This window comes from Bos taurus, chromosome X (genome assembly GCF_002263795.3).
Source record: "Bos taurus isolate L1 Dominette 01449 registration number 42190680 breed Hereford chromosome X, ARS-UCD2.0, whole genome shotgun sequence".
In the NCBI taxonomy this organism is placed as follows: domain Eukaryota; kingdom Metazoa; phylum Chordata; class Mammalia; order Artiodactyla; family Bovidae; genus Bos; species Bos taurus.
The window spans coordinates 101,871,907-101,891,123 of NC_037357.1; the positions used below are offsets into that span (position 1 = coordinate 101,871,907).

General features: G+C 36.7%; 1 protein-coding gene across 8 annotated transcripts in view; it reads left to right on the top strand.

Moving 5' to 3' along the window:
* The window catches only part of CASK (calcium/calmodulin dependent serine protein kinase), a 374,286-nt gene that overhangs the window by 172,397 nt on the left and 182,672 nt on the right, over positions 1 to 19,217 (top strand). For all 8 annotated transcript variants that reach the window (XM_024987781.2, XM_024987783.2, XM_024987784.2 and 5 more), the window contains exons 4-5: positions 12,208 to 12,285; positions 16,431 to 16,503. In XM_024987781.2, coding sequence (XP_024843549.1) covers positions 12,208 to 12,285; positions 16,431 to 16,503 — 151 coding nt within the window. The remainder of the gene's footprint in view (positions 1 to 12,207; positions 12,286 to 16,430; positions 16,504 to 19,217) is intronic.

The following is a 19,217-nucleotide window of genomic DNA, read 5'->3' on the forward strand; positions in this document are numbered from 1 at the left end:
GAAAGTCACTCAGTCGTGTCTGACTCTTTGTGATCCCACGGGTATAGTCCATGGAATTCTCTAGGCCAGAATACTGAAGTGGATAGCCTTTACCTTCTCCAGGGGATCTTCCCAACCCAGGGATCAAACTCAGGTCTCCCATACTGCAGGTGGATTCCTTACCAGCTGAGCCACCAGGAAAGCCCAAGAATACTGGAGTGGCTAGCCTATCCATTCTCCAGCGTATCTTCCTGACCCAGGAATCAAATCAGGGTCTCCTGCATTGCAGGCAGATTCTTTACCAACTGAGCTATCAGGGAAAGCCCATTTTAGATGGGGAAAGGGTTTTTTAAAAAAAAAGATCGTGTGTCTATGACTCCTCTCTCTTTCAGAAATGAATTCACTGCAAAAGTATTTGTGAATATTCATCAATATGTGGGATATTATGAAGTGATAAAAGGCTTGTTTATGCCTTCATGTTATTTATAGTCAAACTATGCAAACCAGTCAAGTGCCTATCCATGAAATAAATAATAATAATAATTGGCAACATAGTTCTAAGTGACCATAGAGAGGCACAGATTCTTAGGGCCCTAAGAGATCAGGAATGCGGGAGACCTGGGTTCGATCCCTGGGTTGGGAAGATTCCCTGGAGAAGGAAATGGCAACCCACTCCAGTATTCTTGCCTGGAGAATCCCGTGGACGGAGGAGCCTGGTAGGCTACAGTCCATGGGGTCGCCAAGAGTCGGACACGACTGAGAGACTTCACTTCACAAGAGATCAGTAGAGGAAACATTTGGGAGCTGGAAAAGGCAGGCTGGCTTGTACAAAGTTGATTAAGAGCATCAACATAAGTGTAGGAGAGAGAGAGGTGGAAGAGTGGAGAGAGGACATTTCCAGCAAGATCATAAAGCATAAAAGTATTGAGAAAAGATGATGGGACATTTGTGAAGATGTCAAGACAGTACCACAAGAAAAGCCCTGAATTAGAAGAAAATAAAACGAAGTTGTGGGTATTTCTAATCAATAGAGATTGATTTGTGTATGCAAGGATTAAAGCATCTGTCAGCAAACTTACGTATAGAGAATTCATTTAAACCATATCAACAATCAAGTATTTACATGTATCATCTGGAAGGATGAAAATGGAGGCTTTGCATTTCGAAGATACCACTAGATTGTTCTAGAGCATGGGTTCCCCATGACACCATGAAAATGTGATTGTTCAGAGCCCTCCTTCATACTATGACCTTCTTAGCTATAATCTCTTGTCTTCCATTAAGTGACTCAGAACCTTGAACAGAAGTTAGAAGTTTCCCTCTTTGTAAACTGAACATTTGGGTGCATGGTCTCTAAAGTCAAACTGCCTGAGTTTAAATCCTGGCTCTGCCACTTACTAGCTATGTGATGTCTTAGGCAAGTTACTTAATGTCTGCTGTTTCTCAGTTTTCTCATAAGTGAAATAAGGGCGGTAAAAATACTTAACTTCATAGACCTCTTGTAACTGTTAAATGAATTAGTGCACATAAAGCACTTAGAAAATACCTGTCACATAGTAAGCACTCAATAAATCCTAGCTTTATTACAACAAAGCAAGATTATTTGCTTTTGAACTGTATATAGAAAAAATCATGCAGTTTACGTTTTAAGATTTAACCAAATTTTTGTGTACCTATAGCTAATTTCTTTTGATCACTATTTAATAGTCTATTTTGTAAATATATTAATATTTTATCCATTCTACTACCAATGGACATTTGGATTGTTGACATCTAGGGACTATTGTGAATAGTACTGCTATGAACATTCAGGTCCACAGAAGCACATATTTATTTGAAGAGACTGTCTTTGCCCAATACTCTGCAGTTACTTTTTTGTCCTATATCTAGCATCCATATGTGTGTGTGTGTGTTTCTAGGCTTGCTCTTATGTTCTACTATCCTGTTTGTCTATCCTAGTGTCAATAGCGTACAGCTTTAATTATTAAGCTTTGTATTATAAAATTTTGAAGTAGAGCAAATCTTCCCACCATTGTTCTCCCAAAATACTTGGATCTTCTTGTTCTTTTGCATTTCCATATACATTTTAGATTCTGCTTAACAGTTTCTAATATGATACCTGTTGGGATGTTGATTGGAATTCCATTGAATTTATGCTTTAACTTGGGAAAGATGAGCTGTTTACAGTACTGAGTCTTCCAGTCTGTGAACAAGATAATTTTCTTTCCATTTATTTTAGTTGTTTAATTTCTCTTAAAAAAATCATATTCTTCTGTCTAGAGATCCTACACATCTTTTTATTTGATTTATTCCTGTGCTCTTTAATGAAAAAAAAATTTTTAATTTCATTTGTTTTATGTCAATAATTTTACTAAATTCTGATTCATTTTCATTTTTCCTTAGATTATTTTGAATATTCTGCATATACACTTATACCATCTGTAAATAATGATGATTTGTTTCTTCCTTTTCAATTCTTATACATTTCATCTCTTTATCTTGCCCTTACTGCTCTGGCTAGAACCTTCACAATATTGTTAAATTGTTGGGGTAGACATTTTTGCCTTCTTCAATTTAAGAATTTCTTAAGATTTAAATCCATAGTTTTATTAAATATTTTTTCCTTTTATTGAGGTGGTCACTATTTTTTCTTCCTTAATCTATCTCAGTGTACAGAATTCTATTAATTGAATTCCAAATGTTAAAACAGTTTTGCATTCCTTTGGTAAACCCATCTTGGTCCTGTTACAGTTTTTCAATATAGCTCAGTATAGTTTCGTTTGGCTTATTTGCATCTATGTTCATTAGTGAGATTGGCCATTAATTTTCACATGCTGTCCTTAACAGGTTTTATATCTAGTTTACGCTAGCTTCATAAAATGAATTGGAAACTGTTCCTGCTTTTTATTTATTTCTCCTCCCAGTGTTCAGTAGAACTTGTGAGAAATACCATCTAGGCCTAGAGTTTTCTATGCCAGAAGGTTTTTAATTACTATTTCAGTTCCTTTAATTAGTAAAGAATTACTTAGGTTTTCTAATTCTTTTTGTGTTTTAATGAGTTTTATTTTTCTAGAAATTTGTCCATTTCATATAAATTTTCAAATTTTTGGCATAAAGTTTTGATATCATCTTTTTAATGTCTGCAGGATATAGAATTCCTCCTTTTTCATTCTTCATACGGGCTGCTGTATATGTCTATTTTTTAATTCAGGCTTGCCCAAAATGTATCATTTCACGAGAAACAACTTTTAACTTTGTTAATCCTCCCAGTATCTGTTTGTTTTCCATGTCATTGGTTTCTATCCTTATTTCCCTCTAATTTGTTTGACTTTAATTTGATGATTTTATATAACTTATGGAGATGGATGCTTATCATAAATCTTGAACATTTCTTCTTTTAGAATATTAATATATGCATTTATAGCATATAAGTTTTGATGCATTGATTTTCCTTATTATTCAGTTTTAAATATTTTCTCATTTTCTAATGATTTTATTCTGAGATCTGTGTAATAAAATTGGTTCAGTTTTTTTTTATTATTCAGTTCTCAAAATTGGGATTTTTCTAGTTCACTTGTATAAATCTTTTCCAAGAATATTTTTTTGCTTTGCCTTTTGCCCTGTTTTTTCTTCATTAATTTCTGCTCATTATCATTTCCTTTTTAAATAGAACAGATTTAATTTGCTGTTCTATTAAAAAAATTTCTCCTGGTGGAATGTCACTGACTTCAGCTTTTATTTTCTAATATTTTACATCAGTGTTTGTAATATTTATGTTAAATTTAAATAATTTTTAAAGTATTAAGACTGCCTTATAAATACTATTTTAACAACATACTGAAGGAATATTTTTGCATTTTATTTTTTAACATTTAGAACTGTTTTTAGTATGACAAAAATGGTAATACCTGTTCTTTTTTTTTTTTTAAGTAAAAAGGAAACAAAAAATCCAGAGTCCTACCCATTTACTCTTTAACACTGTGTTGTAATATCCAAAAATTTCTCAATACATTTGAATGCACATAGATAATGCATATATGTTTGTACATCTTAAATTATTATGGACATCTTTCTATATCAATAAATATACTTCTATAGCATCATTTTAATGGCAGCATAATATCCTACTCTGTGGATTTACCATAGTTTATTTAATCATTCTCTTTTTGTTGGGCATTTAGGTTTTTTCCCATTTCTCCCTATTAAAAATAGCTGTGATAAACCTTTTCATTAAAACTCAGCAAATAATCTGATTATTTCCCTTGGAATGAAATCATTGGGTCAAAGGACATGCCCATTTTTAAGACCTTTGTCTAGCATTATAAAATTGTCCACTGAAAAGGTTGTATTAATGTATTTTATTTGTCATCAGTGGGTTACCTGATACAAGATAAGTTTCTCCAGCACTGAGGAGTGTGTGTTGTGGGGATGGGGCTGTAGCTAGCTTTCCATACTGGAAGATTGGACCTATGCCCCAACTTCTTCTTTCAGCCATTTTTATATTTCTGGGTTTAATAATGGCAACACCCCAGTCTTGAAATGTAATGCCTCAATCTTGCATGAGTTTTGATATGTAGTTTTTATTGTCATTATTAGAAATACTAGAAATGCTTTTTAATTTTCAGTGTGATTTCGCCTTTGATTCATAGGTTATTTAGCATGTATTTCTAAATTTCCAAACATTTGGGAATTTTCTAGTTATTTTTTAAATTTCTAACTTAACTATATTGTGATTAGAAAACATACTCTGCTTGCAGTTCTTTAAATTTTGTTAGGTCTTAGAAATCCACTTCTGCAATATCTTGAGTTGTAATCCAAACTAGTATTTTGTGTGTGTGTGTGATATCACTTTTACTTGAAAGAATGACTAACAGACAAGCCACAGTTACCCAAACTTGAGTATGTGGCAGACATTCAATTTAAAAAATGAACAAAGCGAGCCTGCTGCTTCCAGGGAAATAACTCATCAGTTGTTGCTGATGATCAAATTCAAAATTTTCAAGTGAAAACTAGAATTTTGGAAAACTTATATCTGCCACAATGAGCTTAACAGCTTCCCAGGGCTTAAAGGGGCGTGTGTGCATGCGTGTGTGCATACACTCAGTCATATCCAACTCTTTGCAGCCACATGGACTGTAGCCCACCAGGCTCCTCTTCCTATAAGTTTTTCCAGGCAAGAATACTGCAGTGAGTTGCCATTTCCTCCTCCAGGGGATCTTCCTGACCCAGGGATTGAACCTGCATCTCCTGCATTGGCAGGTGGATTCTTTACCACTGAGCCACCTGGGAAGCACCCCAGGACTTAAAGAATGTTTCTAATGTAATCAGCAGTGATTTTTAATATCATGTAATCAAACATGTCAATATTAGGAAATTCTGCATAACTCAGTGGACCAGTGTTTTTCAAATGACTAATGCATAATGTTTTGGGGGACTTCCATGGTGGCTCAGATGGTAAAGCGTCTGCCTACAATGTGGGAGACCCGGGTTCAATTCCTGGGTCGGGAAGATCTCCTGGAGAAGGGAATGGTAACCCACTGCCTCATGTGGAGAGTTGACTCATTGGAAAAGACTCTGATGCTGGGAGGGATTTGGGGCCGGAGGAGAAGGGGATGACAGAGGATGAGATGGCTGGATAGCATCACCAACTCAATGGATGTGAGTTTGAGTGAACTCCGGGAGTTGGTGATGGACAGGGAGGCCTGGCGTGCTGCAATTCATGGGGTCGCAAAGAGTCGGACACGACTGAGTGACTGAACTGAACTGAATGCATAATGTTATAAAGTTATACACAAAGGTAAAAGGTCTATTCAAAGAAAAAGAACTTAGTAGTTGACCTAGAAATTAAAGTATACCTCCTAACTTATAAGTTATTGTTGTCAAGTATTTATATTTAAAATCAGTAAATCTCCTCCTGGCATACCCCATCCCACCCCACTACCTACCTCTCTCTATTTCTGAACAGTAACTGTTTTATATGATTTCTCTCTCTCTCCAGAGAGAGACTGAGAAAATAGTTGTTTTTTATACAATCATTGTTCATTTAGATTCACCTACATATTTACATTTTATGTTTTCCATGCCTTGCTGAATCTCTGAGTTTTCTTCATATTTCTTCTTCCTGAGGAATATTCTTTTATATTTCCTTTAGGGATAGATATGCTCGTGGCAAATTATCTCAGTATTTTACTTATCTGAATTGTTTTTCCACCTTCATTCTGTAAAGATTTTTTTCTTTTTATTTAATTGGAGGCTAATTACTTTACAATATTGTAGTGGTTTTTGCCACACACTGACATGAATCAGCCATGGGTATACATGTGTTCCCCGTCATTCTGTAAAGATTTATTAAGTGAGAAGAGAAGGTTATATTGGCAGTTATTTTGAGACACTTTTCCACTGTTTTCCGGCTTCCACTGTTGCTACTGAAAGTCAGCTATCAGTCTGATAGTCTGTTGTTTTCACTGTTTTTGAGATTGTCTATGTTTCTTTGTTTCCTGCAGTTTTCAGTGGTATACAGCTAACTATAGATTTCTTTTTCTTCCTTGATGTTTAATGGGCTTTTCAAATCAGTGGATTGATATCTTTAATCATCTCTGGGTAATTATCAGTCATTATATTTTTAGTATTGTTTCTGCTCCATTTTCTTTTCACTTTTTAAACTTCAATGAAATATATGCTGACTTTCAAAGTAATCTTTTACATTCCTTAATCTCACTTTTATTTTTTCCATGTTTTGTCTCTCCTTGCTTCAAGCTGATTATTTTCTAGTTCACTACTTTTCTCTTTGACTATCTAATCTGTTCAAAGTCTTAATTTTTATTTTTTTCTGTTCTTAAATTTCTTCTTGCTGCTTTTTCAAATCTATAGTGTCACTTTTGATTATTTCTTTCTTACTGAATATTTAAAATTCAGCTTTTATCTCCATGGTAAGCATTGGGGTTTTCCTATGCTACTGATAAGACATACCAGAATATATTGTATACTGCAGTTTTCAAAATGCAACTCTTTATGTTTCCACCCTGGAGTATGAGATATTTTGTCAGAGCCTTACCCCTTGGTGGACTCTTCTGTGGTTTGTGAGAAGAAGAGCACTTTCTCTCCTCTTGGATCACCCTGTAAATCTGCATCAGTGAAGTTGCTCAGTCGTGTCTGACTCTGCGACCCCATGGACTGTAGCCTACCAGGCTCCTCAGTCCATGGAATTTTCCAGGCAAGAGTACTGGAGTGGGTTGCCATTTCCTTCTCCAGGGGATCGTCCCAACCCAAGGATCGAACCCGGGTGTCCCGCATTTCAGGCAGACGCTTTACCATCTGAGCCACCAGGGAAGCCCGTCCCTTCTCTAGAGTTCCCCAGAAGTGAAACCTCTTGCCTCCACAGCTGCCTTCTTTCCATAACCCCTCCATATCCCCAGGGCAGAAGCAGCTCTTGCTTCCCTCTTTGAGTTCTAATCCTTTCTCTGTTCTCGTAGGTGGTTTTTCACTGTTTATGCTGTTAATTCTTTAACACTTAAAAAATTTTTTATTGGGCTGGCCAGAAAGTTTGAGTTTTTCCGTACCCAATATTTCATCTAGATTTTGTGGTTGTTTTTATCATCTTCAGGGGAAATGCTGATCAGAGAAATCCAGATTTGATCTGTTCTTTACAGTGCTCCTCAAAGAACAGTTTGCAGACAAATTCTAGTCTACCAGTCATTTACCACTTTATAATGAAATAAGAACAGAAATTGGGTATAAACATCTAGCAACTGTTAGAATAATTTATGTTGCTGTGAAATCATAGCATGGTTTTGTATGTTGTAAAAAATGTATTAGCTCTTAATATACTAGAGTGTGTGTGGGGAGGGGGGTTGGTGAAAGGTAGTCCTTCATCACAGTTGGGCTTCCCTGATGGCTCAATGGTAAAGAATCCACTTGCAATGCAGGAGACACAAGTTCAATCTCTGGGTCAGAAAGATCCCTTAGAGAAGGAAATGGCAACCTACTACAGTATTCTTGCCTGGGGAACCTCATAGACAGAGGAGCCTGGCGGGTCTGTAGGGTCACAAATGAGTCAGACACAACTTAGCAACTAAACCACCACCATGATCACAGTTAATTTGAGAGGCGCTTCTTCATACAAGAAGCTACTAGTCTCCTACGAGCCTTCTCTTTCTCTGCTTTTATAGAATACATTGTAGAGGAGGAAAGAAAACTTTCTATATACTCTTAATTAAGTACCTGGGGCCTGCAAATTAAACAGACAAATGGCAAAATAACAGGAGAGAAGATTTTCATTTACACTTGGTGGGCAATAGGGAGCGGGCATACGCACAGGAAAAAGTGAAACCCACAGAGACCCAGAGACTTATATACCATTTTAACAAAGAGGTAAAGTGAAGAGACTAGACAAAGGAAGGAGAGGGTAGTTTGGGTATCTAGGGTCGGAAGTAAACTGTAGGAAGGTAATCAGGAAATATATGGTAAAAAAGAGTTCTTTAATAAGGTTTGTTACACAGGTAAGAGTGGTTTTCTTCTTCCTGGTACATGAGAGGGGAACACCTTTACAAAAGGAAATTTCTGTCATTTTAATAAAGGGAAATTAATGTCCCATTTGTAAGCAGAATGGAGGAGAGTAGAGTGTTTTCATGTATCTGCTGATTTTCAGTTGCCTTCAGCTCAAAATAATCCTCTGCTAAAGTGGCATATTTGGGGCTGGAATATTTTGATCCCTTCCACATACTTACAGCCATACCTTGTCCCTCTAGACCTGTGATCTGTTTTGTTTGTTTGGAGCATTTGTTTTTGGATAATGTTTAAATTTTTTATAAGTAATGCATATTTATTACAGAAGTTTTAAAATTCAGATAGTTGAAATGAGGGGCAGTTAAGATCATTCATAATCCTACCACTTTTCACAATTCAGAGTAAACATCCCATAGTTTTTCTCTGGGTTTAGTATAGAAACATTCCCCATACTCTTCCATAGCAGGATTTCTTCTCTCTCGTTTCATTCCCTCAGAATGGAACCAACTAAGGAAATTCAGAGTATGCTTATTGAAGCTTCTTGGCAGCCTCAGAAACACCCTAAGATGGGAAACCAAAGAGAAAACCAATAAGAGAAGCCTTATAATTGTTTTTAAAAGCATATTATCAAGTAAAGTTTGTCAAGAATTAGGACATTGAACTTTTTGTTCAAGATTATTATACTGGGATTGTATGTTTTATGAATATGTATATTTAAAGTTTCTATGATGAGTAAAATTTGCATAAAAGTATTTTTAGCTTATATTTCTATATCATGAAATTTTGAATTAATGGATTGCCTTTTACTTTAATATCAATTAACATTACAAATGACTAATCAAATAGCTTTAATAATTGAAAAATTACTTTCACAGTAATGACTTACTTTCAGACTAAAGCCTCAAAGAGCATGCATGCATGTTTTAAACATTATATAGGCGGTTTTGTTTGGTACCCCTGGTTATGAACCATTGTATTAAAAAATGTATAATAGCCAAAAGATACCATTTATAATAGCAACTAAAAATATAAAATGCCTTGGGGTGGGGAACCCAATAATCAATATTTGGAACCAATATGAAGAAAACCTTGAAATTCTAACTCAGAGACATAAAAGGAAATGGAGATGGATATCATATTCACAGATGAGAATGTTAGGAAAATGTTAATTTCTACTTGTTAATCTATAAATATAATACTGTTTCAGCAAAATATTTTTTTAAAACTTTATAGTGTTTGAGAAATTGATTTTAAATTTCAGCTGTGAGAAAAAGAAAATCTCATAGGAAAATGTTGGCAAAGAGTAATGACTAAATGAGACTTATTTTGCCAAATACTAAAATGGATACTATTGCAGAATTAAAATTGGTATCAGACTAGATACCAAAATAGTGGAAAAGAGTACAAACCTAAAAATAATCTCGTATGTGTATATGCATATGTAGAAATTGTCATTTCAATTACTAGTATTTTCACATATGTCCAGGAAAATGAATCGATTCATGCTGGTAACTGTAGCCCAGGGCAGTAAGTGATTTCCAGTTATTTCCCACTGACTGGTTCCCTCTTTAAATGTTTGCCTCTCACCATCTTACTACCTTCTCCCACCCTTAGGATTTTTCCCCCTTTCAGATCCCTCCAAAAAGCCTTCCTCTGGCTCTAAGGATTCTTATTGCTTTATGATGCAATCAGTTTAGCTCTCTCCTTTGCCCAACTCTTCTCTCATCTAAGATGCATAGTGCTTATCCTCACATTTTGCAATTAAAAAGGAAAAAGGCTAAACAAAACTATAATTCCCTCACTATGTGTTTTTAGTCTTCACAAATCAACCATCCAAGCTTAAACTGCAGCCAGCTTTAAAAATAGTGCTTTTCTTCTCCCCACAACACAAAGAAATGAAAAATATTCAGCCTCTCTAGTAATCAAGGAAATGTAAATGAAAGCATTTATGGGTGACTTTTTTTCCTCCTATCTGATTGGCAAAGATTAAAAAGAATACTCATCCTAGGAGAGGCAAGCAAGGTAGGAAAGAACACTCTCACACTCGGTAGTTGCGGAGTAAATTGTTGAAAGTTTTCCAGTAGTATATGTATCAAAAGCATTCTTTCTATGCCTCTTGACCTAGCAACTCTGCTTGTAGGACTGTTGCAGGTGATCAGGGTTGTTCACATAGATGCATGATCACATTCATCTGGGTTTTATTTCTGATGATGCAAAATAGACCCTGCCATACTTCAGAGTAGACTGAGCCATCATAAAAATTAGTTTAGAAAAGAATCCTATTGAACATTGGAAAAAGTTCATTGGCCGTGAAATGAAAACTAGGTAAACTTGGTGAAGCTTTGTATAAATGTGAAAGTATTTTCATGTAATATGGTCAACTAATCATTAAATATTTACTGTGTGCCTAGTATTCTGCCAGGTTTTAGGTGGAAATATGTTGAAAGTATAAAATATACTTGTTCTTTTAGAACTTCATCCTATGTTTGAACTGTTGAGCTTGAATATGTATATTTGTTCCTTGCACACTTAGTAGATGTAGCTGTAGATAATGGAAAGAGCATTGAATATAGGTAGGGATTTGAATTCTGTCCCTGTCACATACATGTCTACTCACTTAGACAAATTATTTGAGAACATGAAGGATGCTGACCTCATGGGATGATAGTAAGAATGAAGGGAAATAAAACAAGGAATGCTTTCCATGATGCTGGAAGAATAGTAATATTAGTAATGATTAGTAATGATTATTAATTAATTAGTTATTGGATTTCCCTGGTGATTCAGTGGTTAAGAATCTGCCTTGTAATGCAAGGGACACGAGTTCCATCCCTGGTCGGAGATGCCCTGACCCACAATGCCCCACAGCGTTTTGCCAACAAAGGTCTGTATAGTCAAAGCTATGGTTTGTCCAGTAGTCATATACAGATGTGAGAGCTGGACCACAAAGAAGGCTGTTGTAGTTGTTCAGTCCCTCAGGCCTGTTGCACTCTTTGCAACGCCATGACTGCAGCAAGCCAGGCTTCCTTGTCCTTCACTGTCTCCTGGAATTTGCTCAAACTCATATCCATTGACTCAATGATGCCACCCAACCATCTCATCCTCTATTGCCCCCTTCTCCTCTTGTCCTCAGTCTTTACAGCATCAGGGTCTTTTCTAATGAATCAGCTTTTAGCCTCAGGTGGCCAAAGTATTGGAGTTTCAGCTTCAGCATCAGTCCTTCCAATGAATATTCAGGACTGATTTCCTTTAGGATTGACTGGTTTGATCTCCTTGCTGTCCAAGGGACTCTCAAGAGTCTTCCCTAGCACCACAATTCAAAAGCATCAATTCTTCGGCACTCAGTCTTCTTTATGGTCCAACTGTCACATCCGTACTTGACTACTGGAAAAACCATAGTTTTGACTACACGGGCCTTTGTTAGCAAAGTGATGTCTCTGCTTTTTAATACACTGTCTAGGTTTGTCGTAACTTTCCTTCCAAGGAACAGGTGTCTTTTAATTTCATGGCTGCAGTCACCGTTCATAGTGATTTCAATATTAAGATGGTTATAATGTCCTTTATAATTGGTATCTATTTTTCATCAAAAGAAGGAGACTTAAATAATTTATTATAATCTTTAGCTGTAAGTCAACTAAAAACTTACTTACAATGTATTCGCTTTCAATGTTTTCTTCCTGAAATTTTCTCTTTCCTTATCTTCTTTTTCACATCTCTCTACAGTATGGATGGAGCAGATCTGTGTTTTGAAATCGTAAAACGAGCTGATGCTGGTTTCGTATACAGTGAAGCTGTCGCCAGGTATGTAATTTGTATCAACTTCCCAAAGTAAAGGTAGAAGTAAAAGGGAGCTGGCAAGGAAATCATATGAAGCATCCTGCTCTTTGAATGACAAGCAGGCTGCCACTCTTACAAGGAGCATCTCTTAATGTGCCTTAGTGGAACCAAACAGTGACTGGAAATGCAAAATATTAAACAGTGGATTTATTTATATGGATTTAGAATTTAACATCACCACTGCCATCTTTTCCATTTCTGATGACTTTTATACAAGGAGGAATTTTATAGGTCAGGAACTATGTAGAAGGAAACTTGGGGATTTTTTGGTGTGTGTTTGATTTTTGCTTTTTAGCAGATGTGCCTCTTTAGTTCTTCAGTTTGCCTTTTAGTGATAGCAGATTGTTTTGTGACCAGTTAATCTGAGAAAAAGCACGGAACAGCAGAAGAACAGAAATAACAGCACAGTTTTTCTGCTGAATATATTGGATCTCCCAATCAAGTAGTCATCATTGTTCCAAGAGAAGTAGTTCCTACTCAAAATAAAGATTTAATATGAAAAATCACAGGAGCCATGCACTGGGTCACTTGCCTATAGATTTGGAGCAGTACAGCTTTCTGCTTTGGTGACAATCATATCATAAATACCCACTCCAATAAGTTGCCTTTTTAATACATGAGTTACAGCAACCCTCCTTAGTCACTAACCATGGTATGTTAAAGGGTTCAAACCTGTAAGTGTTTATTCAAACTTTCTACCATTTAGGAAACAGTTACCATTAAATGATTATAACATTCTCCCTCCTACCATTCTTTTTATAATTATGGCACAATGGACAGATATGGCTGAAAACAGCTTAGGGACTACTACCCCCATGCAACTTTAAGCTCAGAATGACTTGACTTTCTTCAGATTCTTTGCACACTCTTCTCCTGACTGAGCAGCAAGGGCCCCCATTTCGGGAGGTGGAGCAGCCATAACCGTAACACAAGATAAAGAATATACTAAATTTTAGGTAGCTGCTGTTTTCTACTCCTGGAGCTAGGGAGAGGAAGCAAATGAGAGTTTATATATATTAACTTTAGTTCCTTCTTTTAACTCCTGATTTATTCATAGTAGAACTGAGGCCAAATATCCTTTTTTATTTTGTGCCTTGTTCACTAAAAGTATATTCTAGGGTTTTCTTTTTTTTGGGGGGGGGGTTCTTTTTTTTAATCCCATTTTGCTTTTGTGTTCTTATCACAATTAAAAGTTTTTATTTTGTATTGCATTTTAGAATTAAAAAACATTCTTTAATAATCAATGCTTTCTTGATTTTTCTTATGGCATAGTGGTATGCCACTTTCTCCTACTAAATGAAACCCTCAGATTTTGCATAGCATTGTTCATATTTATTTCTTAAAGAATTAGAGTTTTGTATTTTCCCATATTGTTATCTTTAGCAGCATCAAACAGGGAAAACTAAATATTCTGGGCGTTGATTTCATAAAACAGTTAAACTTGATGGAGGAAGATGACTTTTTCCTTTTTGAACCACAAAGACACTGGAATACCTGGCAGATAGGCTATCAGAGTTGATGTTAAACCACTACTGGTTTTACTCTGTTCCATACTCATCCATTACTTTGCCAACAAAGGTCGATCTAGTCAAAGCTAAGGTTTTTCCAGTAGTCATGTTTGGGTGTAAGAGTTGGACTATAAAGAAAGCTGAGAGCCGAAGAATTGTTGCTTTTGAACTGTGGTATTGGAGAAAACTCTTGAGAGTCCCTTGGACCGCAAGGAGATCCAACCAATCCTTCCTAAAGGAGATCAGTCCTGAATATTCATTGGAAGGACTGATGCTGAAACTGAAACTCCAGTACTTTGGCCATCTGATGCAAAGAACTGACTCATTTGAAAAGACCCTGATGCTGGGAAAGATTGAGGGCAGGAGGAGAAGGGGACGACAGAGGATGAGATGCTTGTATGGCATCAGTGATTCAATGGACATGAGTTTGAGTAAACTCCGAGAGTTGGTGATGGACAAGAAGGCCTGACATGCTGCAGTCCATGGGGTCACAGAGTTGGACACTACTGAGCGACTGAACTGAACTACTCATTCCTATTACTTTTCTTTAACTTTGAGCCTGTCTCTGCCACTGTGCTAGGTGTTAGAACATAAAGAATACCAGTGTTGTAGAGATGATGTCATAGAGTGAAATGACTGGAGGTCTCTCACAATCTTGAGATTATAGGAAAGTTAGATGTTTATGTACATCAAGATGAAAGTCTGTTGATTTTAAAAATCCACCTATATTGCTATTAAAATGGTGATTTTATGAAAGGAACTTACCAGAATGGACCAAAGAAAAGAGTAATATTGGGATCAATAAATGATACTGCAAAGAGAGGGATTTGGCAAAATTTATTAAAACCCTTCCTAAAAATGACAATAGGGAGGGACCTCAGAAAGTATGATTAGGTATGTCCCCTATTGCAGAGTACCAGTGACCATGTAACCAAGGGCACATAGATCCTTCCTTTGGTTTAGAACATTCAACCGGATAACTTCTACCTTCCTTCTCTCTGATCCTATACTCCATTGTTGGGAAATGCAGCTTGTATCAGTTGTTCTAGTGAGAGCAAGTGAAAGAAGACTCAGAGACCAAGTAATCATACTGATAGTGTTGTTTTTCTCGAAATGGCTGACCCAATTACTGATTACCTCTGTTTTTCAGAGGTGATGAATTGTGGAGTAAACTAACACACAGGATCAGATTATCAAATCAAATTCTCACAAATCAGAGAGATATTCTTCCCTAGCACCAGGCTTTACTGAACAATTGTAAGGATACAGCCAATCAAAAGACCCAGCTGAAGCTGAGAGAGATCTGGGCCTTTTAAGGGTAGCTCTTCACTTCTTCCTGCATCAGAAAATCACCGCTGGCCCAGAATAGATGAGGTCTCTACATGAGGTCTGTGAGATTCCACACACAGAGGGGAGCATTTCAATTATGAAGCATCTCCATTGTGTATCTTGGAGAGTGGTATAGCTTATACACCATCCTCCACGAAGCCATTGATGCCTCAGGGATCCTGGGTTCTTTTTATGATAGGCAGTCCTTAGCCAGGGACATTCTGTTAAGGGAATTCCAGAGATAAGCTTTCTTCATCCTTTATTTTAAAGTTTGGAGAATGAAAGATCTGGATAGAAAAAAACAAAATTAAGTAAATACTAACCAATAAATAATGCTAAGTAAATTGCATTTCTGTGTCATGGCTGGTTGGGAAGGAAAAGGGGAAAAATGAGAAAAGAAGATAGTAGGAAGAAAATGACAGCTATGTAGGGAATAAAATTCAGAGGAAGAGAAGATGAAAAAGACCCTTAAAGACAAACAGTAGGATTGCAGAAGAAGAACTTTAGAATTGAGAGAAGGAAATCAAAGTAAGTTCTCAAGTAATACTGAATGACCTGCTCTTGTCACACCCAGTGGCTAATGACCCTGTTAGCACTTTTAAATGCTCACTCCTCCTCTGTTCTTCTCCTGGACCCAGTTCAGAGCCTCGGTGGACCCTGCTGGCCTTGTGAGGAGTTTGATTTTCCTTCAGCCCAGAAGGAATCTGCTTTGTTCAAGGATACCCCATCTAATACTTGATTATGTTGCAAAAAGAAATTGTAGGCATAAGGGGGTTCTCTCTTGTTTGTTCTTAGAGCTAAATGGAAATAAGACAGCTAACCAGCCTCTGCTGGCAGATGAAAGACTCCTACCCCTTGAGTTAGAATTCTTTGTGTACTTCTGAGCACTGCTCACTTAATAGCAATCCAGAGTAACTAAGTAAAATTAACTGAATGTCAGAGAACTGTTACTTATTTTTTTCATATTTTAAGGTTGAATTTTTAGTTTGAAGAGCTATTTTACCTAGGAGCTGTGTGAATGTGTGAAAATTCCTTTGACTTAGATATCTTAGAAAATGTAGAACACATTATTTCTTCATAAAGCTCAAACTTACATGTCTGCCAACTTTTTCGTTATGAAGCTGTGCATTCCACCAATCTTGTCTACTCAAATGAAAAGTGTCTGTGGGCAGCGAGTATGAAGGTGGGAGTTACAAACTAGGGACATTGTATATTAAGTTTTAAAAATAAAAGTTTTTTTTACAGTTCTAGATTTCTTTTGTTTTTCTACAGTCATTACATGAGACAGATACTGGAAGCTCTACGCTATTGTCACGATAATAACATAATTCACAGGGATGTGAAGGTAAGTCATTTTTATTACTAACTTTAATATTTGTGAATAGATACTGACTTATAGCAATGATAGTAATGAAATTTTTTCTTTAATGTTTTTATGAAGAACATCTTAAAGTTAATTTTACTTACAAATAAAAATTTGTTGAAGTGGTTTATATTTGGAGAGTTGTAATAATTCTTAATAGGAACAATTTTATCATTTCCATTTCCTTATTTTTATTAAAATGTACATGCATTCTAAAATTCCATTATTCTTTCTTTGCCTTTGTGTGTGTGTGTAAGAGAAGTGTGAAAATCCAGCAAATAGGAAGAACAAACAATATTCTGCACTGAGTTAATTGAGGGGGAAATGAGAATTTGGTTGATATAGGAATAGTTCATCACACTTATATTTCTGTAATGTTGCAATGTAGAATAGTCAGCATTTTATTTTCTTTGCAGAGAGTTTTGAAACAGTCTGAAATCATAAATTATAATAGTTTGTACCCTTAGGAATATGAATATTACCATTATTCAGTCTTTATGCCTGTTTGATCCCAGTATCATTTCATGAGAACTGTCCGTTCCTGGCTTATTATGGTGTCAGGCAGAACAAGGAAGCGTGAAAGCAAGGGAGACATGGCCCTCCTGCTCATGCCCACCCCCTTTCAGGGCCTTGAGTGGCTAAGAGCCCCTGCGATCTCTCTGGCCCTCTTGTCCACTGTCACATGCTCCTATTTTGTCACTGGTTTCTCTCTAACCCATAGCATCCATAGGTACAGTGCTCTTCTTCTCTCAAGAAATAATATCAAAGGCCTGGCTTCTTCAGTAGACTTTAATGGTTAAGAAAATTAAAGAATTTAATTAAATTTTCTATAAGATCTGAGAAATTTTAACTGAAATTCTGGTGGTTAAAAGCTGAGGGAAAGCATGAGCAATTCCAAACCCATCTAGTGGAATGTTATAATAGCAATGAAAAATCATTGGAGAAATGTACAAAATACACATTAGTGTAAATTAGTTGTAAAACATCTTATTCTTTTCAAATGTAGTGATAGGAAAGCGATATTGTTATTATCTCCACTCAACATTTTAAACAACTCGGTGGATACATAGCACTTTTATAAGCAAGTATTCTTCAGTTATGCAAACAAAGAGAGTGAGAAGTGTAGAAAGATAAGGAGGTGGGGAATGGTCAGTGATAGCAATATGTCATGTTATTCTTTTGCATTTAATTAATAGAAGAAAATGCATATATACAGAATGAACTATATCTCCATAAATGACAATCTGCGGGAGTTCCCTGGTGGTCCAGTGGTTTAGACCCCACACTTCCACTGCAGAGGGCATGGGTTTGATACCTGGTTGGGGAGCTAGGATTCTGCATACCACACAGTAAGCCCCCCAAAAAAAGATCATTTGAAAACTTAAAATATGTAAAACAGGGGGCTTCCCTGATAGCTCAGTGGTAAAGAATCCACCTGCCAATTTAGGAGACATGGGTTCTATCCCTGGTCCGGGAAGATGGCACATGCCGCAACAACTGAGCCTATGCGCCATACAACTAAGCCCACGCGCCACAATTACTGAGCCTGTACTCTTGAGCCCACATGCTGCAACTGCTGAAGCCCGTACGCCCTAGAGCCCGTGCTCCGCTACGAGAGAGGCCACTGCAATGAGACACCTGCATACTGCAACTAGAGAAAAGCCTGCGCAGCAACGAAGACCCAGCACAGCCCCAAATAAATAAATACAGTGTTTAGAAATATGTAAAACAAATTCTGAGTTCATATAGTAGCATTATGTTAAGGACTGTTGCTCAAGAGGTATTTTTTTTTAATTGAGATATAGTTAACATTTAGCATTATATTAGTTTCAGGTGTACAACATAATGATATATGTATATATTGTGCAATGATCACCACAGTAAGTCTAATTACTCTCTGTCACCATGCAAATGTACAATATAATATTATTGACTAGTCACCAGGCTGTACATTACTTCTCATGACTTATTTATTTTTGTGATTGGAAGTCTGTACCGGTTACCCCCTTCACCCATTTTGTCCCTCCAACCCTCTTTCTCTCTGGCAACCACCATTCTGGTCTCTGTGTCTGTGAGTTTTGTTTCGTTTGTTCATTTGTTCTGATTTTGAGATTGTGTATGACTGAAATCTTATTTGTCTGTCTCTATCAGACTTACTCAACAGAATACCCTCAAGGTCCATCCACTTTGTCACAATGGCAAGAGTTCATTCTTTTTTATGACTGAGTAGTATTCTGTTGTGAGTGTGTGAGTGTACACACACACACACTATCTTTGTTCATTTACCCGTCAATGGACACTTAGGTTGTTTCTATCTTGGCTAATGTAAATAATGCTGCAGTAGCATGAGGGTGCATATATCTTTTTAAAGTAGTGTTTTTGTTTTCTTCAGATAAGTACTCAGAAGTCAAATTGCTCAATCATTTGGTAGTTCTTGTTGAAAGTGAAAGTCACTCAGTAGTGTCCAACTCTTTGTGACCCCATGGACTACACAGTCCATGGAATTCTCTAGGCGAGAATACTGGAGTGGGTAGCCTTTCCCTTCTCCAGAGGATCTTCTGAACCCAGGGTTCAAACCCAGGTCTCCCACATTGCAAGCAGATTCTTTACCAGCTGAGCCACAAGGGAAGCCCAAGAATAGTGGAGTGGGTAGCCTATCCCTTCTTCAGTGGATCTTCCCAACCCAGGAATTGAAC